The sequence below is a fragment of the Anolis sagrei genome, chromosome 2 (genome assembly GCF_037176765.1).
Source record: "Anolis sagrei isolate rAnoSag1 chromosome 2, rAnoSag1.mat, whole genome shotgun sequence".
In the NCBI taxonomy this organism is placed as follows: Eukaryota; Metazoa; Chordata; class Lepidosauria; order Squamata; family Dactyloidae; genus Anolis; species Anolis sagrei.
In genome coordinates, this window is record NC_090022.1 from 118,803,052 (window position 1) to 118,822,334 (window position 19,283).

Sequence of the window (19,283 nt, forward strand, 5' to 3'; positions counted from 1 at the left end):
ATGTTAAAAGATTTAATTTTGGTTTGGCATGTGATAATTAATTCACTATTAAAGTGTGGTAAAGTATTTATCTAATAAAATAGATATATTAATTGAAACATCGAAGTTGTCTCATCATTTAGGAACTCTCTAAAAAGGGGTGATGCCATCTGCAACACAAGATACATGTGCAGATGGCTTTGATTTAGTAACTAAATCAATTTCCAAAATATGTTCCAACCAAGAATAAAAATAGTAATACTTCAGCTGATAACTCAGTTGATGTTTTCAAAAATCTTTATGCTAAAATAACTTAGTACATCTCCAAAGTGCCAAAACAATTTGTCCTTCAGGTGAGACTGAAGGGAAAAGATCAAATAAATCTGAAGTTCAAAACAGAAGAATAAGATGTTTAATGCTCCAACAGTATTTGCTTAGTCTTTTGTCAGAATCACTTTTTCCAAATAGCCAAAAGCTAATGCAGTTCCAACTTGACTGATCTTTTAAATGATTCATATCATTCTTTGCTTGAGACACCAGTTCCTTCACTGGGAATAATGGAATACATATCTATTCTATAAAAAATATCTTCCTCCCTCAACTCCAGTCCCAGTAACTTATTCCTTCCTTGCTGATTTTTGACCCTCTGAAAGCCATAGAACCCTCATCAATACAATCAAATGATATATTGATTGTACCACAGTACATTGTACAAATCACTGTGGGTAAATGTTTCTGCATATTAAATCTGCCTCAGATCTGCTATTACTATCTCCCTTATACACTTTGCACCCAGGGAAATGTTTTTTGGCTCCAGAAAGTAACCAAATATACTGTCCTGCTTCTGAAACTGGAAGCCATCCACCCAGAAAGAGCTATGGCATGCAGATTAGCTGTTGTGCAGGAATCTGATGTTCCTGTACTATGCCTTGGTTTAAGGGGCATCTGGTTTTGACTGATGGAGAAACTGAAAACTGGGGATTTAAGGGTCACATTTTCTCAGCACAATGACACTCAATGTTTATGACACAGCAATCTTGAGATAAGGGAGAACCTTCCATTCACATCTGTAGAAGGTTTCTCAAGAATCTTTATCTTCTGGAGCATTTCATGACATAAGCTGATTGTCATGTTTATAAAAAGAAGTATATTAGTCTTCTTCTTGACTGATCCTTGACTCTGTTAGCTATCCGCCATTTCTCATTGAAACTAATGTCAACAGGGCCACTTACGATGATATGGGAAAGATGTGATATCTTCTTATTGTTGTGTGTTTTCAATCACTACTGACTTTTGGCAACCCTAAGACTTAGCCACCATGCACCCTGATCATTAGGATACATAGGGTATATTTTGCCACTCAGCGGATGTACAATCACATTGGAAAAGGAATCCTCACAAATATTGTTGTTATATGGTGGGTGTTGAAGATGCCAGACAAGACAAGGATAAAAGGATTTCATGTAAGTTCTCATATTTTCCCATTCACATGTAAGAATACATAATCAACATTATATGTCACCCGTCCTACACTCACTCCAAGGTAGGGAGTTTCAGAATTTCATATTACAGATAGTCTCATGTAAGAATACTAGGAGAATTGCTTCACCATAGTGAAGAGCAGGTGATATTAAAAAGCCGTATGTCTGGCATACCCATACCCATACCAACTCTTCTAGAGAATAGGCAGAGAACAGAACAGTCTGTGTCTAGTAGGCAAGTGCCCAACACCCTGAGCCATGTCCCCATTCCTTTGGAAGGTTCCTAAGAGAAAGAAAATACTTTAAAAAGCAATGTTAGATTAGCCAGCTTACATTTTGTTATGGTACTTACCAGCAGCCGGCCCATGCTTGTCAACCAGGGAATCGGAAAGATGTTTAACTCGTAAATCATGCTCATGACCTAGCGGGATGCCAGCGGGCGTAACAGAAGGAGTGGTTTATCCAAGACCATCACAGCACGAGCGCTTGTCATTTCAGGTTTTATTGGCTTGTCAGACATTTATAAACATTTTCCTGGCAACCCTATCTTCCACCCTTTCTTTGGAGACCATAACAGTAGTAGCAGTTTCAAGCAGGATAAATATTGGATACTAAAACATGGCTGATTGTAAGGAGCATGTGCAACCATAGTAAGTTACCTCTTGAAGGAGAAAAGGACAAGAGGAATTTAACAGTTTCAACTTGGTCGCTTTTGAAAGGGCTACTACTTTTAGAAATAAAGAGGACAAGAACAGAGCGAAGAAGGAAAGGTCATCAAGCTACCGCAGAGGTTCTGTTAGCCAATTAAACTGCACCATGGATCTCTTAAATTCAGATAAATCACAGACTTTCAAAGCTGTTTGTCTTCAATATCCAATTCTGTTTTCCATTCTAATGTTCAAGTGTCAAATTTATTTATTTATTTATTTATCAAATTTCTGCCCTGCCCTTCTCAACCCCGAGGGGGACTCAGAGCGGCCTCACATATTGGCAACAATTCAATGTCTTACAACATACAATTGGTAAACATCTACATTAAAACCAGAGAACTGAAACATCTAAAAACAGTTACATCAATTATTGACACCACATAATTCAAAGAAGCAGGTTCTTCCTTGTGCAAGTTGTACTATACATCAAGATTAGAGCCAAAGACTAACAGAACCCCTGCAGAGGGAAGGAAAGCTGGTACCCAAATCAAAACCAAAGAATGAAAGTGAGAGAGGTGATTACCTTCCATAGGAATGAGGTTAGAGGCCCCCTTTTTCCCATCTAGACATTGCTGAGAATACTGTTTCAGAAGGTTCTGAGCCTTACGGATCGTGCCTGTCACCAGAGCCACAGGAAAGAGAAAGAGACCTTGGAAATGAATGAGAGAGAAACAAAACACAAAGCAGCCCTCCACCAGTGCCTCATCAAGCAAACCTAGCGTGGTAGTAGTGCTGACCAGCAGTGAGAATGCTCTGTAGATATAAACACACTTAAGGATGCCCAGTGATCTGCCCTTTTTAATGTAGTCAATTGTGTTCCCCTGAGCAATCTTCATTGAATTTCACATATTGCCAAAGTTCACATATACACTTAAGGCCTCTAGGTCAGCAAATACAAGAACCCCGGCAGCTTCTTTTTAACAGAAAGGTATGATGGAGATAGGCAGATGCTATTTCCCTTTTCTCCCTTTCTTTTTAGAGGATGCAGGTATTAACAGGGGCTCTAAAAACACTGTGTAAGGGAAATAATATATTATGCTGGTTGCATTGCTTTAGTTCTGTTTTGATATATAAAGGTTCTATATTTTAGAGGCCATATTTATTTGTTTGTTTGTTTGTTTGTTTATTATAACCCTTTTGAGCATCTGGGTTGATAGGTGATGTAGAAAGTGGTACGTAAGTTATTTCTGATGTATGATGACCTAAGGCACACCTATCACTGAATTTTCTTGACAAGACTTGTTCAGAAGGGGCTTACCATTGCCTTCCTCTGAGGCCAAGAGAATATGACTTGCCCACAGTGGGTTTCCACAGCCAAGTGGAAATTTAAGCCTTCATCAACTGCTGCATGGCATGGTTTTAGACAGGCAGCTGTTTAATCATAATCAAAAGTCCTGCCTAAAAAGTACAGTTAAGCAGGGACAAAACTTGGGATTTCTTCACCTATCCTTAACTTAGTACCATCATCTTGTCAAAATATAGCTCTCTTGGGAACCCTTTGTTCTTCTGTAAATTTTATTCTCTGTTTTTATATTCTTTCATTATTCCCCATTTCTATCTTCTTTTTATTTATTTTTAATTTTGTTATTTTTGTTATCTTGAATTAATTTGGTTAGGTTAATTTATAAGGTCCCCTGATATTAAGTCCAGTCATGTCTGACTCTGGGTTGTGGTGCTCATCTCAATTTCTAAGCCGAAAAGCCGGCGTTGTCCGTAGACACCTCCAAGGTCATGTGGCCAGCATGACTGCATGGAGCGCCGTTAATTTATAGTTATATGCTATTGTTTTATTGTTATCTTTTGGAATTCACATGGATGTACGGCATTGAATTTTGCCTTTATAATGTTGGAAACCACTTTGAGTTCCCTTAGGGGAGAGAAACGGTATATAAATGTAGTAAATAAATAAATAGCATAGTACAAATTTTAAAAACAACCACAAATACCAAAAACAGCAAGGCAGATTGCCTGTTATGGTTACATCTAATGTTTAATCTTTACTGAGGTCTATAAACCTATCTGTGGAGTGACCTGCTTGTTCCATGTGACTACCAATTATAAAGAAATGGAAGAGAGTCCTTGTTATGCAACAGAACTCCCACCTGCTCCTGTCTCTGGATGAATCTACTATAGGATTAATGCAGTTTAATCCATTTTAATTGCCATGGCTCAATGCTATGGATTTATGGTAGTTGTAGCTTTATTGAGTTTTTTGCTTTCTTTGCCAAACAGTGCTGGTGCGACACTAAACAGCAACTTCCATAATTCCATAGCATTCAGCTATTGCAGTTAAAGTGGTGTCAAACTGCATTAATTCTATCATGCAGATGCAGTTTAAGCCTCTGTTTCTCTTTTTGTACTGGCAACACTGAAGTTAAGCAAATTCAAACTACATTTTCATGCTATACTTAAATTTGGATAATGATTTTCAGAACATTCAGTCCATTTCTCATGACAACAAGAAAAATACTGAATTTCTTTAGAACATCAAAGGAAAAAAACTGTCTTGAGAAGGACTGTGTGGGATTCAGATTTCTGCTCTCTTTAAGAGGACAGCTATGGACAGAGCCCAGGAAATCTCTGATTAATCCTTTAATAGAAAGCACAGACATTTAAGCCATAATCTTAAAAGCAGAAAGGAGTTCTTTCTAAGTGCTTTCAAAGGCCATGTGAGGTATCCATTTGCTGATGTTGGGAGAAAATGACCACAAAAAATATTAAAGACAGTGTGTTATTCTGGAGCATTTTCACTCTGAATAGATTAGAATCCTGCTAACTATCTTAAAGCAGAGAAAAAGCTCTATCTTTGCAGAATAGTGTTAACACCCATGAAAGCCAAGGGCAACAGAAGCCAGCAGCTCACTGCAAAGCCCATCTCTGATCCCACCCCACCCTGTCCGAACAGTCAAAAGAAAGAAGAACAAAAAGGTCAAGGGTCCCCCTTTCCCACCCTAGCAGTCTGTACTTCTGGACAAGCGTATATCAATGGCACTGCAAAAACAGATGCTTTTTTATTTTTATGTTTTTAAACAGAGCAAAATTAAATTGTAGCTGAAGCAGGATGCTGCAACTAAGAAACACTGAAAAAAGCACAAAAGAGAGCGTTAAAATGTCAGTTCTCAAACAAACCTCTGTTTTACTTGAGAAAGTATTAGTAAACATGCAACAAATCAAAATAACAGTCAGAAGCACACACAGGCCTCACACAGAACTCAGGCACTGTAGGTCCGATATTCAACCACTGTAGACACAATCAAAGAAAAGAAATAGATGGGGAAGATGTAGACTTGTAGAGCATTCTATGGCATTTTCAATGAGGTAGAAATTGACCAAATATGGTGGGGGATTGATACATCACTTGGACTTTTGCTCAAAAAGATAAAGAGTCCAGTCTCAACACCCTGAAGTTCTCGGGATTACAGCCTTTTATGCAAGACTGCTGATTAGAAAAATGACAATACGACACAACACATTTATGCTAGATATCATGGTACAATAGTTCTGTTCTGCAACTGAATAGTGATGGGAATATTACCCAGGTCACTGAAACAAAGAAATACCTCGCAATTAGTACAAAGCACATCAAGAAGAAGTGCAATCTGAAGGGGATGCACCTTCTCAAGTGGGCTACAGATAGCAAGTCAACACAATGGATAGACCTGAAGGAGCAGAAGTGACTGGCAACTAATTGTGTGACTGTTGAAAGAATACAATTGTATTATTTAATAAATATCAGCATATGGTAGGATGGTAAGAGCAAAGCAAAGGATATGCCTCTCTTATAGTGTTTAGATATCCAGATGATTAATATCAGTGCAGAAACTATACTGAGCCCAAACCTAAACAAATGACATTGTGCTTTCAATGCTTCCTAGGCTTCTTCATCAGGAAAAGGATGTTAAACATTATACAGGAGAAGCAAAGTGACCATATGAGAGTCACAGGACTTTTTTCTCTCCAATATCACTTAAGACAAGAGGCAATTTCAGCTACATTAGAAACAGAAATGTAGCAGCCTGGGTCTCAAGGCAAGTCACCTTTCTATGGCTAACAGGGTTGAAAAGTTATTAACTGGGTATTTTATGTAACCTAGTTCCCACAAGGTTAAGGAAAGGATCAGCCTCTGCTTACATTCCTGCATATCATCTTACCTAACAACAGAAGGAAAATCTAAGACAAACTACAGACCTAGTACTGTAATATTATCACTTTTCTTCACTCTGTGTGATTTTCAACACTTTTGCCTAGTGAAGAAGCCAGTAAAGCTATGCAAGTCTGCACATGTATTTTGTACATTTTGGATGGTCAATAAAGGTATTGCTGTTTTTTGGATTTTGGATTATGTTGCACAGCCGACACAACTATCCATGAATACGTTTCCTAAACAAATGAATAGAACTATATAACACAATTTATTTATTTATTTTATTTCGCGCATTTCTACCCCGCCCTTCTCAACCCCCGAAAGGGGACTCAGAGCGGCTTACAAAAGGCACAATTCCATGCCAACACAAACACATAATCATATAAAATATACAGTAGGAATATGTTTCATAGCTATAAATACTCAACTTCCTTTGAGCTGCTAATTAGAATAAAACTTTTGCAGTAAGTTAGAGATCTAATCATTACATTAAGGAAAATAGATTGAGCTGCTTCCAGGTGGCTGTAAAAATTAACAAACCCCTCCATAGTCAGATTTGGCTAAAGTACACTTTTTTAAAAAAGACAAAATTGTTTTGCTACAAAATCTGAGATCATTTCCACATAATGCTTTCGGATTCCCTGAAATGAAATTGCCTGTGATGCTTTGATGAACTCTGTTATAAGATATTATAGAGAAAGCCATCTGCTTCTGAAAAACTGGCTCACAGGTGAAATTGGCACCCTTTTTTGCGTGGTTAAAAATCAATGAGCTTAGCTACTGTGTATGTAGGAGGCATCATCATGAGCTAGACTGCAATTACAATCCCTTCTATACTCTCCAGCAGCTAAGGACCCCAAAGGCCCCGCTTTCTTCTCCAATTTGCATTAGAACAATTAAGCATGTTTACCTCCAAATGCAGGAAGTACGGCTGTGTATTAATTCACTGCTACCGAAGAGCAAAACACTTAGCATCTTAATTAGGTCTTGATGGATTCTACTGGTAGCCAAAAATGTCTTTGTTCTAAATTTATTCCTTCCTATTAGGCACTTTTGAACCAACATGTCTGTTACTAATGAAGGCATAACATTCATGGTAGGGGCAGTGATCAAAGGAGCTTTTGGGACAGGCTGTTGCTTCCAAGTTTACGTAGCTGTCCTCAGAGCACTGTCTTCTGGCAAGTCATCTGGAAGGTCTTCACCCAAGGAGTCTTGTGTGATAGGTTTGTGTATCCACCAACAAGATAATGGACCTGAAGACCTCTAAGTTACTTGCAATCAGCCCAGAAAGTGTGAGAAAACTCCAGGTTTTGTCCTCAGGAAGAAACATCTTTTCAGAATAGGTCAGCAGAAGGTTGTATTATAAGGGCCTCAATGTTGCCACCATAACTGGCAAGCCACTAAGATGTCAAACTCATTTTCATCAAGGGCCACATCAGCCTTATGGTTACTTTCAAAGGCCAATTGAATCTATGGATGGCGAATATGTGGATATAGAGGTCCAACACAATTCTTTTACATGGTGGTTGGTTCTCTTTAATTCTTACCCTATTCAGGGCCCCAGATTTTTTTGGACAAGTCCAATCACTTTTGATTATTTGTTATGTGGACTGGGGATAATAGGAACTGCAACTCAACAGCACTATAGTTCTAAGGTTGGGGGAACATTAAAGGACATTTTAAAGCCAAACACCATATCCACAAGTCTTGTATCTAGATCAAAACCTCACTATCCTGATTAAACACAACAAACTCCAGCCTTCTAGATGCGGCTGTATCATAACTCTCATAGCTCTAGTCATGATGTCTAATGATGGGGAATACAGGAGTTAAAGTCCAGCATCTGGAGAACAATGCAACATGGTGAGATGGATTTGGCCTGTGGGCCTCAAGTTTGACACATGTGATTTAATCGTTCCAGCTGAACGGCTCCCACTCTGAAAAAGTAGTGAAGCATTTACAAGGTTCTTGAGAATAATTCATCATGGAGCATAGATTTTCCTTGCATTAGAAACCATCCTTCATGAGGTGAATGGCAGAAAACATTTTATTTGAAATGCCAGAATAATATCTTCCCCATGCACCTGAACTTTTAAGCAGGGTACAGAGGCATAGGAAAAAACATTAAAATATCAACTCTCCCTATATTAAAAAGATAAAAATTATATATATATATATATATATATATATATATGGCAAAAGTATGGTAGCTGGGACCCAACGCTACACTAGTTGCGTAACACGGCTCTAAATTAAAGAAGGGAAGAGGTACACGAGACAGTGAGAGACACAGCTGAGTCCTAGGAACATTGTTCGCCAGAAAGGGGGAGAAGAAACATTTCTACCCCATTTATCATCTTTGTAAGCCATTGTTTATCATTTAATGGTAAATAATTCTGACATTACTTCACTCGCTTTAAGCAGTTACTTTACTTAGGCGATCCCTCGTTGGACGAGTAAGATGGTCTTCCATTATGGATTTCCCTGTGGGTCCGTATGTGGCTGTGGAGCCCTATTCTTGCTCTGCATGTTCTTCCGCAGTGAGGGCATTGGTTTCCAGGTGGAAGGCGGTCCCGGTTGGGGTTGGCTTGACGCGCTTTCCTCCTGGCACGTTTCTCTCTTTCACCCTCCACTCGTGCCTCCTCAAATTCTGCAGCACTGCTGGTCACAGCTGTCCTCCAGCTGGAGCGCTCAAGGGCCAGGGCTTCCCAGTTCTCAGTGTCTATGCCAGAGTTTTTAAAGTTGGCTTTGAGCCCATCTTTAAATCTCTTTTCCTGCCCACCAACATTCCGTTTTCCGTTCTTAAGTTCGGAGTAGAGCAACTGCTTTGGGAGACGGTGGTCAGGCATCCGGACAACGTGGCCGGCCCAGCGGAGTTGATGTTGGAGGACCATCGCTTCAATGCTGGTGGTCTTTGCTTCTTCCAGCACACTGACGTTTGTCCGCTTGTCTTCCCAGGAGATTTGCAGGATTTTCCGGAGGCAGCGCTGATGGAAACGTTCCAGGAGCTGCATGTGACGTCTGTAGACAGTCCACGTCTCACAGGCATAGAGCAGGGTTGGGAGGACAATAGCTTTATAGACAAGCACCTTGGTCTCCCTACGGATGTCCCGGTCCTCAAACACTCTCTGCTTCATTCTGGAAAATGCTGCACTTGCAGAGCTCAGGCGGTGTTGTATTTCAGCGTCGATGTTGACTTTGGTGGAGAGGTGGCTGCCAAGGTAGCGGAAATGGTCCACATTTTCTAATGTTACGCCATTAAGCTGTATTACTGGCATTGGAGAGGGATGGGCTGGCGACTGCTGGAACAGCACCTTGGTTTTCTCAATGTTCAGTGACAGGCCGAGCTTCTCATATGCTTCTGCGAAGAGTGGCTTGTAGATCTTCTTCTGAATGCGCACAGACGACATTGTCATCAGCATACTGGAGTTCTATAACAGCTGTTGTTGTAACCTTGGTTTTGGCTTTCAGTCTGCTGAGGTTGAATAGCTTGCCATCTGTCCGATAGATTATTTCCACTCCGGTGGGAAGCCTCCCGTCAACAAGGTGAAGTATCATAGCGATGAAGATGGAGAATAGAGTTGGGGCAATAACACATCCCTGTTTGACACCGGATTCCACTTTAAATGGGTCACTTTGGGAGCCACTGCTGTCCAAGACTGTTGCCATCATGTCATCATGGAGGAGCCGCAGGATGTTCACAAATTTGTTAGGGCACCCGATTTTGTGGAGGATGGTCCAGAGAGCGCTGCGATTCACTGTGTCGAATGCCTTTGCAAGGTCGATGAATGCCATGAACAGAGGTTGGTTTTGTTCCCTGCATTTTTCTTGGAGCTGTCGTGCAGTGAAGATCATGTCCACGGTTCCTCTGGAGGGGCGGAAGCCATTCTGGGATTCTGGGAGGGTGTCTTCTGAGAGGGGCAGAAGGCGGTTTGCAAGGATTCTTGCGAGGATTTTCCCAGCGGAGGTTAGAAGGGAGATACCTCGATAGTTTCCGCAGTCTGTTCTTTCCCCTTTTTTGAAGAGGGTGATGATGGTGGCATCCTTGAAGTCTGCTGGGATTTTCTCGGTCACCCACACTTTTTCTATGAGCTGGTGGAGTTGGTGTGTCAGCTCAGGTCCTCCCTCTTTAAAGATTTCAGCAGGGATCCCATCTGGTCCACTGGCTTTGTTATTCTTCTGTTGGTTGATGGCATTGCTGACTTCTTCCAAACTAGGCAGTGCTGCAAGCTCATCCCTGGTTTGTTGTTGTGGGATTTGTGAGAGGACCTCTTCGGCCACATTGGAGCTGCGGTTCAGGAGGCTTTGGTAGTGTTCTTTCCAACGTAGTGCAATTGAGTTTTGGTCCTTCAGGAGTTTGGTTCCATCTGATGAGCGTAGAGGCTGTATGCCATGGTTTCTTGGTCCGTAGATGACCTTTGTGGCTTTGAAAAATCCCTGAGCATTATGGGTATCTGCCAGGTGTTGGATTTCTTCGGCCTTCTTTGTCCACCAGATGTTCTTGAGTTCTCTTGTCCTTCTTTGGACCTCAGCTTTTGCACTGGCGTAGATCTTTTTCTTAGCAGCACTGTTGATGTCTCTCTGCCATGCTTGGAAGGCTTTCCTTTTCTTGTCAATTAGCTGTTGGATCTCGATGTCATTTTCATCAAACCAGTCTTGATGTTTCTTGGCTTGGTATCCAATAGTTTCTTCGCAGGCTTGAATGATGGAAGTCTTCAGTTTGTTCCAATGTTCCTCGACATTTTCGGGGTGTACTGTGGGTAGATGGTCCTTGAGTGCTGTTTGGAGATGGGCTCGTCTGGAGGGCTCCTGAAGGGCTTGGGTGTTCATTTTGCGCCTTGCCTTCCTTCCTTGGAGTCTGCGCTTGGGAGCGATCTTGATAGCCATCGAGGATCGAATTAGCCTGTGGTCAGTCCAGCAGTCGTCAGCACCTGTCATGGCTCTTGTGAGGAGCACGTCACGGCGGTCTCTGGCGCGTGTTATTACATAGTCTAAGAGGTGCCAATGCTTTGACCGGGGGTGCTTCCATGATGTCTTGAACTTGTTTTTCTGGCGGAAGAGCGTGTTGGTGATGACAAGGTTGTGCTCCGCACATTTGGTGAGAAGCAGGATGCCATTTGAGTTGCTGTTTCCAACCCCGTCTTTTCCTATGGTCCCTGGCCACAGGTCGAAGTCTCGCCCGACTCTTGCATTGAAATCCCCCAGGAGGATGATTTTGTCCTCCTTAGGTATCCCCGATAGGACGGTGTCCAGCTGACAGTAGAATTTCTCCTTGATGTCTTCGTCAGCATCTAGTGTTGGTGCATAGGCACTTATGATGGTTGCCCGTTGGTTTTTGACAAGATCGATTCGGAGGGTTGAGAGACGTTCGTTGATGCCAGTGGGTGCTTCGGTCAGATGTTTCACCAGATCATTCCTGATAGCAAAGCCAACTCCGTGCAGTCTTTTGTCTTCTTCGGGCAGTCCCTTCCAGAAGAAGGTGTAGCCTCCTTTTTCTTCCTTCAGCTGTCCCTCTCCTGCTCTCCGGGTCTCCTGAAGGGCTGCTATGTCGATGTTGAAGTGTCCCAGCTCCCTTGCAATGATGGCAGTTCTGCGTTCGGGGCGTTCACTGCCACTGTTGTCCATCAGAGTCCGTACGTTCCACGTACCGAAGTTCATTTTCCTTTTTTGGCCGCAGGTTGGTGACCCCACTGGACGCGGCAGTCCAGTCAGGGATAAGTGAGGCAGACTATGTTTAGGGCACCTTTTCTAGCCCCCTCCCCATGTGGGGTGAGCAGAGTGGGTCCTCAATAGGGCTGCTCAGTCGCGGATACAGCTGCTGAACTACTCAACTGCCTCGGACCTTGAGGTAGAACGACTGAGTCCGTACCCACCGCCCATGTGCCAGTCTGTGACTAGGGGCTTCCAGATTTCACAGTCCTGCCCCCGTCGCCACTCGCTAATCGCCATGGGGCTTTGGTTGGTTTGTTTTTTTGTTTTTTTCTTGGAAGACGCCTGTGCGTGGGTTTTTTTTATGTGTGGAGGTCAGTGCACAACTGATCAACACACAGACTTCACAGAGTGAGGTTCCACTGGTGATGTAGTTTAACACAATGACCGTGGCTTCTCAGTCTGTTGCAGCCTTCTTCCGCCTTCGCAGCCGTTGTAACATGTACCATGTTATCCTCCGCCTGCTCCGCCCCTCGATGGACTGTCACCTTGTCGTGGTGAGGGGGCTTGCGCGTTCCAATGAACCTGTAGGCACAACAACTGGAGTCGTGCACTCCCAGGAGTGGCCGCGGGGGAGGTTCCAGACCAAGCACAGTCCGAAGACCCAAAGACCTCAACGGCGGAGCAGGCTTTAAGCAGTATGCTTGGCTGCTTGTTGTCTCCCCCCCCCTTTTTGTTCCCCCTTTCTGTTCCCACCCACCCCCACCCCCCTTTTCACCCATGTTGCGCACATCTTCCCTTCATTAATTCTGGCCCGCTTTGCGCAAGAAGCATACGCTCCCAGCTACTAGTGTAGGGTCGCATCTATCATACTTTTGCCATTCTAAAAATAAATGTTTATATTAAAAAGGAAAAAAGCCACTTTCACCTCCATGTCCATCTTTTTTTTTCCCCTACTGGAGATCATTTGTCTCTTCGAATGCAGAGATTTTATAGCATCATTCTCCCTCCACCCTAATGTTTGTTTGCTGGGATTTATTATGAAGTAAAAAGGCCTGTCTAAAAGCAGGTCTGGGGGGACTGCATATGGCCCTCGTTAGGTCCTAGAAGGCCTCATCACTTGACCTAATAATATTTTTATTCAACATGGCCCCTCACCTTTAAAGAATGGCAAGAGATTATGCCACCATGTTTTAACCATTTTGCCAGTTGTTTTAGGCTTAGGTGAGGTCTTTTAAATTTTAAAATGAAAGAAACTTTAAAACCAGCTAGGAGATTGGAAGACAACATAAACTTGCTAAGCAATGGCAGAGAAAATGGAATAGTAGTTATTCTACCCATTTAAGACAGATGAAAAGACCAAAAAAAAAGAGAGAGAGAGAGAGAAATGATTACATTTCAACAAAAGAAACCAAAAGCGACAATTTTGAGAGATATGTTAGAACCTCTTGAGCTGCCCTTGAAAGCTGAATAGTTCTGGGAAATACAACCGAGAAGCTCCCTCTCTGCCAAGGAATAATGAAGGCACAATTATCTGCCATTAGTTTGGAAGATTTGCTTCACTAGAGGTTTTTTTGAACAACGCTGTCAATTCGGATAGATCATCTACCAGATTTGAGCCCAATATGCCAATTCAAATAGCTAAAAGCTTTGTACACCCAGCATGTAAGAAGCAATTGATTTGTTCAGTTTGGTATGACAGGTGCTACAGGAAACTGGATTATAGCACGTTCTTCAAGGCATGTTTGATCTACTACAGTGCTCCTATGCTCCATAAATATATAATGGTTTCAAGACTCAGAAATGTCAAAGTCATCCCCAACAGTGCTGAGTTCATGAAGACTACAGTCTTACAGATTTGAGAAACTGTTGCCTGTCAGTCCAAACAATATCTGGGCTTGGAAAATAATGAGTGCCATTGCTGGAAAGGGAAATCTTGACTTAAAACCAAAACCATTTATATCCAAACTGGGATGCAATGGGGTGGGAGAATGCAGTGTCTGATCACCTCACCACAATATGAACATGGACTGTAGAGTCAGTCCCCAATATTTCCATATTCTTTCTCAATACTGGTCAGCTTTCAAGAAGAACTCCAGAACATGATAGCAAAACTGTTTGCCCCTCCACAGCAATAGAGATCTTCATGGGCAGCTATCCCTTGAAATATGCCAAGCACACCCTTTGCTAGCAGCACTAACAGGCCCGCAATGGCATCTTAGCACATGGACATTTAGAGGTTCTGCAGAAGGGACACATATTGGCACACATTACCTGGGATGAGGACTGTCATTCACATAAGGATTATAAAAAAAAGCAAAAACATAAAACAATTACAACATGCTACTTCCGTGCCTCCTGGCTGCTCTACAAACACTACTTATCTATTTCCTCTCTACATAAGAACACTTAAAATTATGTGGGAATCGATTCACATTTTCCTGTATAATTCATGCGACGCCGTAAATTCACTTCATGGAACAACACTGGTGAAGAATATACATCTTAAACAGTGTCTTTGAACATTACCAAATGCTTATAGTTTCTGTTCAGTTAACGGCTTCATTCTACATATATTAAAAGCAACTCAATAGGAAGAGAATCTTAACAAAACATCTTGTTTCAGGAAAGGGGAGAATTCAAGAGCATCTTCATGGTGTGAGAATAATTTCAAAATAGGATGAAGAACACGTGACCCTTCACATTGCATGGATTCTAATTTCCATCATCCCTGATTAGTCATGTTGATGGGGATTCATGGCAGCCATAATTCAAAAAACATCTGACCTGCCACAGGCTCTCCTGCTTCACTTTAAATGGAGGAGTGTAAGTTCATTGCATCCAGGACATTTTTTACCCTTCCCCAGCAACACTCTTGGGCCTTTTAAAGACACCAAAACATGTCCCCTTGAGGAAGTAACAAGTTATTTAAAAAGCTACTGGGTTTCTATTTAAAGACTGGGACAGGAGGAATACTATTTTAATACTACATTTTTCACTGGGCAAGCTACGAAGTGTCTGGTAGCGCATCCTAGCGGGCCTCACTTTGCCCATCCTTGATTTAAATGCAAAAAAAGCCTTAGTAATTCCCGGAAACTCCAAAAAGTATAGATCTTACTCCATAGAGCAATTTATTGTGATAAGGGCACAGCTCTGTGTTATCCACAGTAGGAGATGGGAGTTTCATAATGGAATGACCCAAAGCACCGCTCTGTTTGATGAAAGAATGGATACACGTTTGGTGAAACCTTATTTCCTTTATTCATCACACTTAGTGAAAGTAGATGAAACATGTTCATACTTATGTTGGAATCCATTTGCCCTTTAAAAATTGAGGAACTCTTATTGGTGCAACTGATTCATAGCATGCAATTCAAAGGCTTTTGGGCCCACAAAGCTAAGATCTAATCCTGGGTCAGAACAGCAACAGAAACCACCCATGGGGCCATTAGGGTTGATGAAACACACTAAACACAGGCTCTTACTAGGTCCAGAAAATCAGAGTCCTTTACCCACCACTTCCTTTCTGACCACAACTAATTCATTTTGTGCCATGTCAACATGTTGCTTTTATGAATGGGGTTCTTTGTAGCTAAAATAAAATAGACAAAGAGAATCCCTTTCACAGATCAATAGATTGACTGAAAACAATTTGCGGCTTTGAACTTCCAGTAACAATGTAACATGATGTCTAAAATTCTCTACTCACCAGGTCTTTTGATCGGTTTTTTGGTCGGTGTGTCCTTCCTCTTGTTCTGAATGGCAGGGGAATAAGGAACCCCAGAGGAAGAGCTATTCTTCCGGAAGTGTTCCTTCAGCCCTTTGATAGAGCGATCCAACTGGCTGGAACGGATCTGGTAGTAAACATTCATGAAGTCTAGAAAGAAAACCATACCAAGAAAAAACTGGATACTTTGCCTCTCTTTGCCCCAGTGCATCTTTAATATGAATAAAAATAATGATTGCACCAGACATTTTATTCAAAATTGGACAGCATTTATTGACTGGGAAAACAAATTGTCAAAAAGTCGGACTCATACTTTTGGTTTCTTTCATATTTTATGTGTTCAGATAATTTGATTTGAGTTAACTGAAACAAAATAAACAGTAGTTTAAAAGGAAGTAGTCATTAGTAGATCAAGATGTCATATTTGGAGTATCTGAAGGTTTAGCCACTTGAGTCTGAGCTTCCACCAGCAAATATTAGACTAGCAAAAATCCTGCTTATAAAAGAAAAGCAAACATGCTTGAAAACTTCACTACTTGATCACACTGTGTGTGGCTACGTTAAGTCTTAGGATTACTTCTGTAGTGTAATTGGTATTTCTAAAGCAAAGAGTGGAGTCATCTCTTCACCCATAATGACCCTATGAATGCTGTGGGCTGTTTTTCAAGGGTTTCGCCAGATCCTTCCTGTGAAATATAGCCTATGCCACCTGATGGTCTTCCATTCAAATACTAATCTGATGGTCTCCCATTCAAATACTAATCTGTTTTGTTTGCATGTTCAGATACAGTCTGGTGCCATTAGGGAATTATTGATTTTCTAGAAAAAGATCTATTGAATTATTTCAAAAAAAGTAAGAGTTTCAAGTTTCAGCATCACTCTCTGATTACTTATGGATCTGAATCTCCTGCACTTACTACAATGGTGTCCCAATTCTCTGACTGACCGCTCTACAAAGTTCTCCCTAGAAGCTATGCAGAAAGGATCTCTGGGTTCTCTTTTTGGGCTTCCTTTTTGGGCTCCTGCAGGCAGTGGCTTATCCTCACACAGACAGTTAAAACCTGCACCACAAGGAAAATGAAGACAAATAGAGTCACACAACAGATGCCCATAAGGCTTATTTCAGCTTATAAAGAGAGTTTTTGTAGGTTAGGGGCAAAGTGACTCAATAACTGGTTTGAAAGAAATGCAACTATCTCAGCATCATTGGCTGCATTTTCAAAATGCAATCACCAATGGCAATTATAGAGCCATGGTGGTAATTTCAGAGCAGTGGCTGACTGTCCTAATTTTATAGTAGCTGAAATGTGATAGAGCTGGAGCATATCAAAAGTAAAGGAGATTTTCTAAGATTACCTAGATGTTAAAAGAATTCATAATCTTACCCTGCAGCCTTTATAAACATCTTACCCCACATGTATTTATGACAACAACCCCACGATGAATATATTTATCAGCGACTCTTCAAAAGATAGCTATGTTATTCTGCTGCTTGCAGGGGTCAAAGTCTACTAGAATAAGCATCACTACAGCATGATTTTTCCTCCATGATAAGAAACTGGATCATACCATGAAAATCCCCAATTTTGTCATTTACTCTGAATTAAAGGGGATTAAGCCCAAAATAAAAAAAATCTCCAGATTTGTTTATGAAACAAACGCCCGATTCATTTCTAGATTCCCCAGTTCCATTTTTGCTACATGCAAAGTTCTCTAAACTGGATTCTAGATCACGGTTTCTCACACCCCTTTCCAGTCCACACACAAATGCTCACCGCACCACCCTCTCCCAATCGTGATATAACTCTTTTCCCAATTTTGCAACTGCTGTCTTCCTTTAATCAACTGCCATGCAAAATCCATTCCATGCAGAGAGTATGCTCCACTAACCCCCTCAAGAGTGTCTGAAGTGGAAAGGGGAAGAATGGTTGATATTGTGTTATTTCGGTTACTTTTTAGGTCAGACAATCCTCATTGACAGGCTGGAGAGGAGAGCTCTCTATATAGATGAGAAAGTCTATGAAATGTGGTTTTCCTGGGTTCTGAAGGGAAACACTTGGACTGAGGGGTTTCACTAGGATAATGTATCTTTTACTGAAGATTTACTTGTCCGCTCAGAAACATCCTTGCCCCTTTTGTGGTACTTTTCCTGCAATGATAAACACAAACATGTGGCTGTCTTCTCTCCTGTCCCTCATCCATTGTATTCCTACCTACTCTTAAAGCTACCTGTTCTCTTCCATGTCACTATGTCCCTTCCTCTACTCACTCCAAACTGGGCTTGAAGATACCATCAACTGTTCCTGTTGCTCCTGTGGCTGGACTGCTAGAGATAGAGAAAGATAAGCAGCTGAAGCATAACAACATGCAAGGCCTAGCAAGACACTCAGAAGCAAGCAATGAGCTCATTCTGCTGGATGCAATGATTATATTTCCATATTTATTCAGAATAAGAGAGAAATTGAGAACAAAATCTCTTAATTTTAAAAAAATCATCAATTTAACCTTTCACATAGATTTTTTGTGAGTTACATATTTCAAATATTCTATAATTTGAGATGACACAACATATTCCATAAGGTATGTAACAAAGTTCAATACTCCAACTAAAAAAACACAAAAATGCATAGATTGATGTTGTTCTTTATTCAAAGAAAAGTACCCTAGAGTTAATTAAAAGTGGAGTAAGAACAAGTGGAGAAAGGGTAATCATCTCCTCCTTTCCTAAGTGGCTTTTCTGTTCTAGACTCCCTTCTCTCAAAACTGCTATTCTTTTGGAACAATAAAAGCTCTGTAATGTGGGATTTCATTAAAGCCTTTCAGAAGTCTAGTGCTTTATACTTATTACCAGGCAGGTCACTATTCTTCTGAAGATAAGAAATAGAGACTGAGAATACTGTCCTTCTCTTCAGCTAGAAAGCTGAAAACAACCTATCAAGAGACCTAAGGTGATCTCCTATTCTATTTCCAACATAAAATAATTATATATCTTAATAATTACAAAGATTACAAGATAGCCTAGGTTAAGAACTGTGAACACTCCAACCAAAGCTTAAAATTATCAACAATTGACACACACATATTTAATCTGGAGTTTGATGCAAAAAACAGATATTGATATTTAATTTAACAATGGTCTACATCTGTTGGTGATAGCATTCTAGAAATAACAATTCTATGCTCAGAACGGAAATGAGAGCACCCAGGGAATAAAGGCTTAAGAAGCTTGCAAACCAGTAAAATGAAAGAAATCAGTGAAGCTATGTCATGCTTAGCACACACAAGGTTACAGAGCCAAAACATAATCAGAGACAGAAAACAACAGATGAGACCTAGGAAAGTCACCCAGATCAGTATGCCTGCCTACTTGCAAAGCAAACAAACAAAATCCAGAGTAAAATTATAGCTTTACTATAGACATCATATCCATAGATGCTGTATCTGGTTTTGGTTTCAGATTGCCAAGTTTTCACAATACATATGCACTCCTAGTCACTAAACTCAAAGAGATTTGAAGGTTTCTGCCAGACTGGATGCTACACAATTGTACATAGAAGCAGGCTCGCTGCACTGATTTCAGAAAGAAAAAGAAA

The 19,283-nt window shown here is 41.0% G+C and overlaps 1 protein-coding gene across 12 annotated transcripts in view; it reads right to left on the reverse strand.

Annotated features, from left to right (window-relative positions):
* The window catches only part of EXOC7 (exocyst complex component 7), a 46,347-nt gene that overhangs the window by 20,305 nt on the left and 6,759 nt on the right, over nt 1-19,283 (reverse strand). For 2 of the 12 annotated variants that reach the window (XM_060764633.2, XM_060764634.2), the window contains exons 6-8: nt 15,673-15,840; nt 2,694-2,786; nt 1,813-1,881 (exon numbers count right to left, since the gene is read on the reverse strand). In XM_060764633.2, coding sequence (XP_060620616.1) covers nt 1,813-1,881; nt 2,694-2,786; nt 15,673-15,840 — 330 coding nt within the window. Of the gene's footprint in view, nt 1-1,812; nt 1,882-2,693; nt 2,820-14,237; nt 14,250-15,672; nt 15,841-19,283 lie in introns of all 12 variants that reach the window. The other 10 variants (XM_060764624.2, XM_060764628.2, XM_060764621.2 and 7 more) reach the window with 5 other exon arrangements.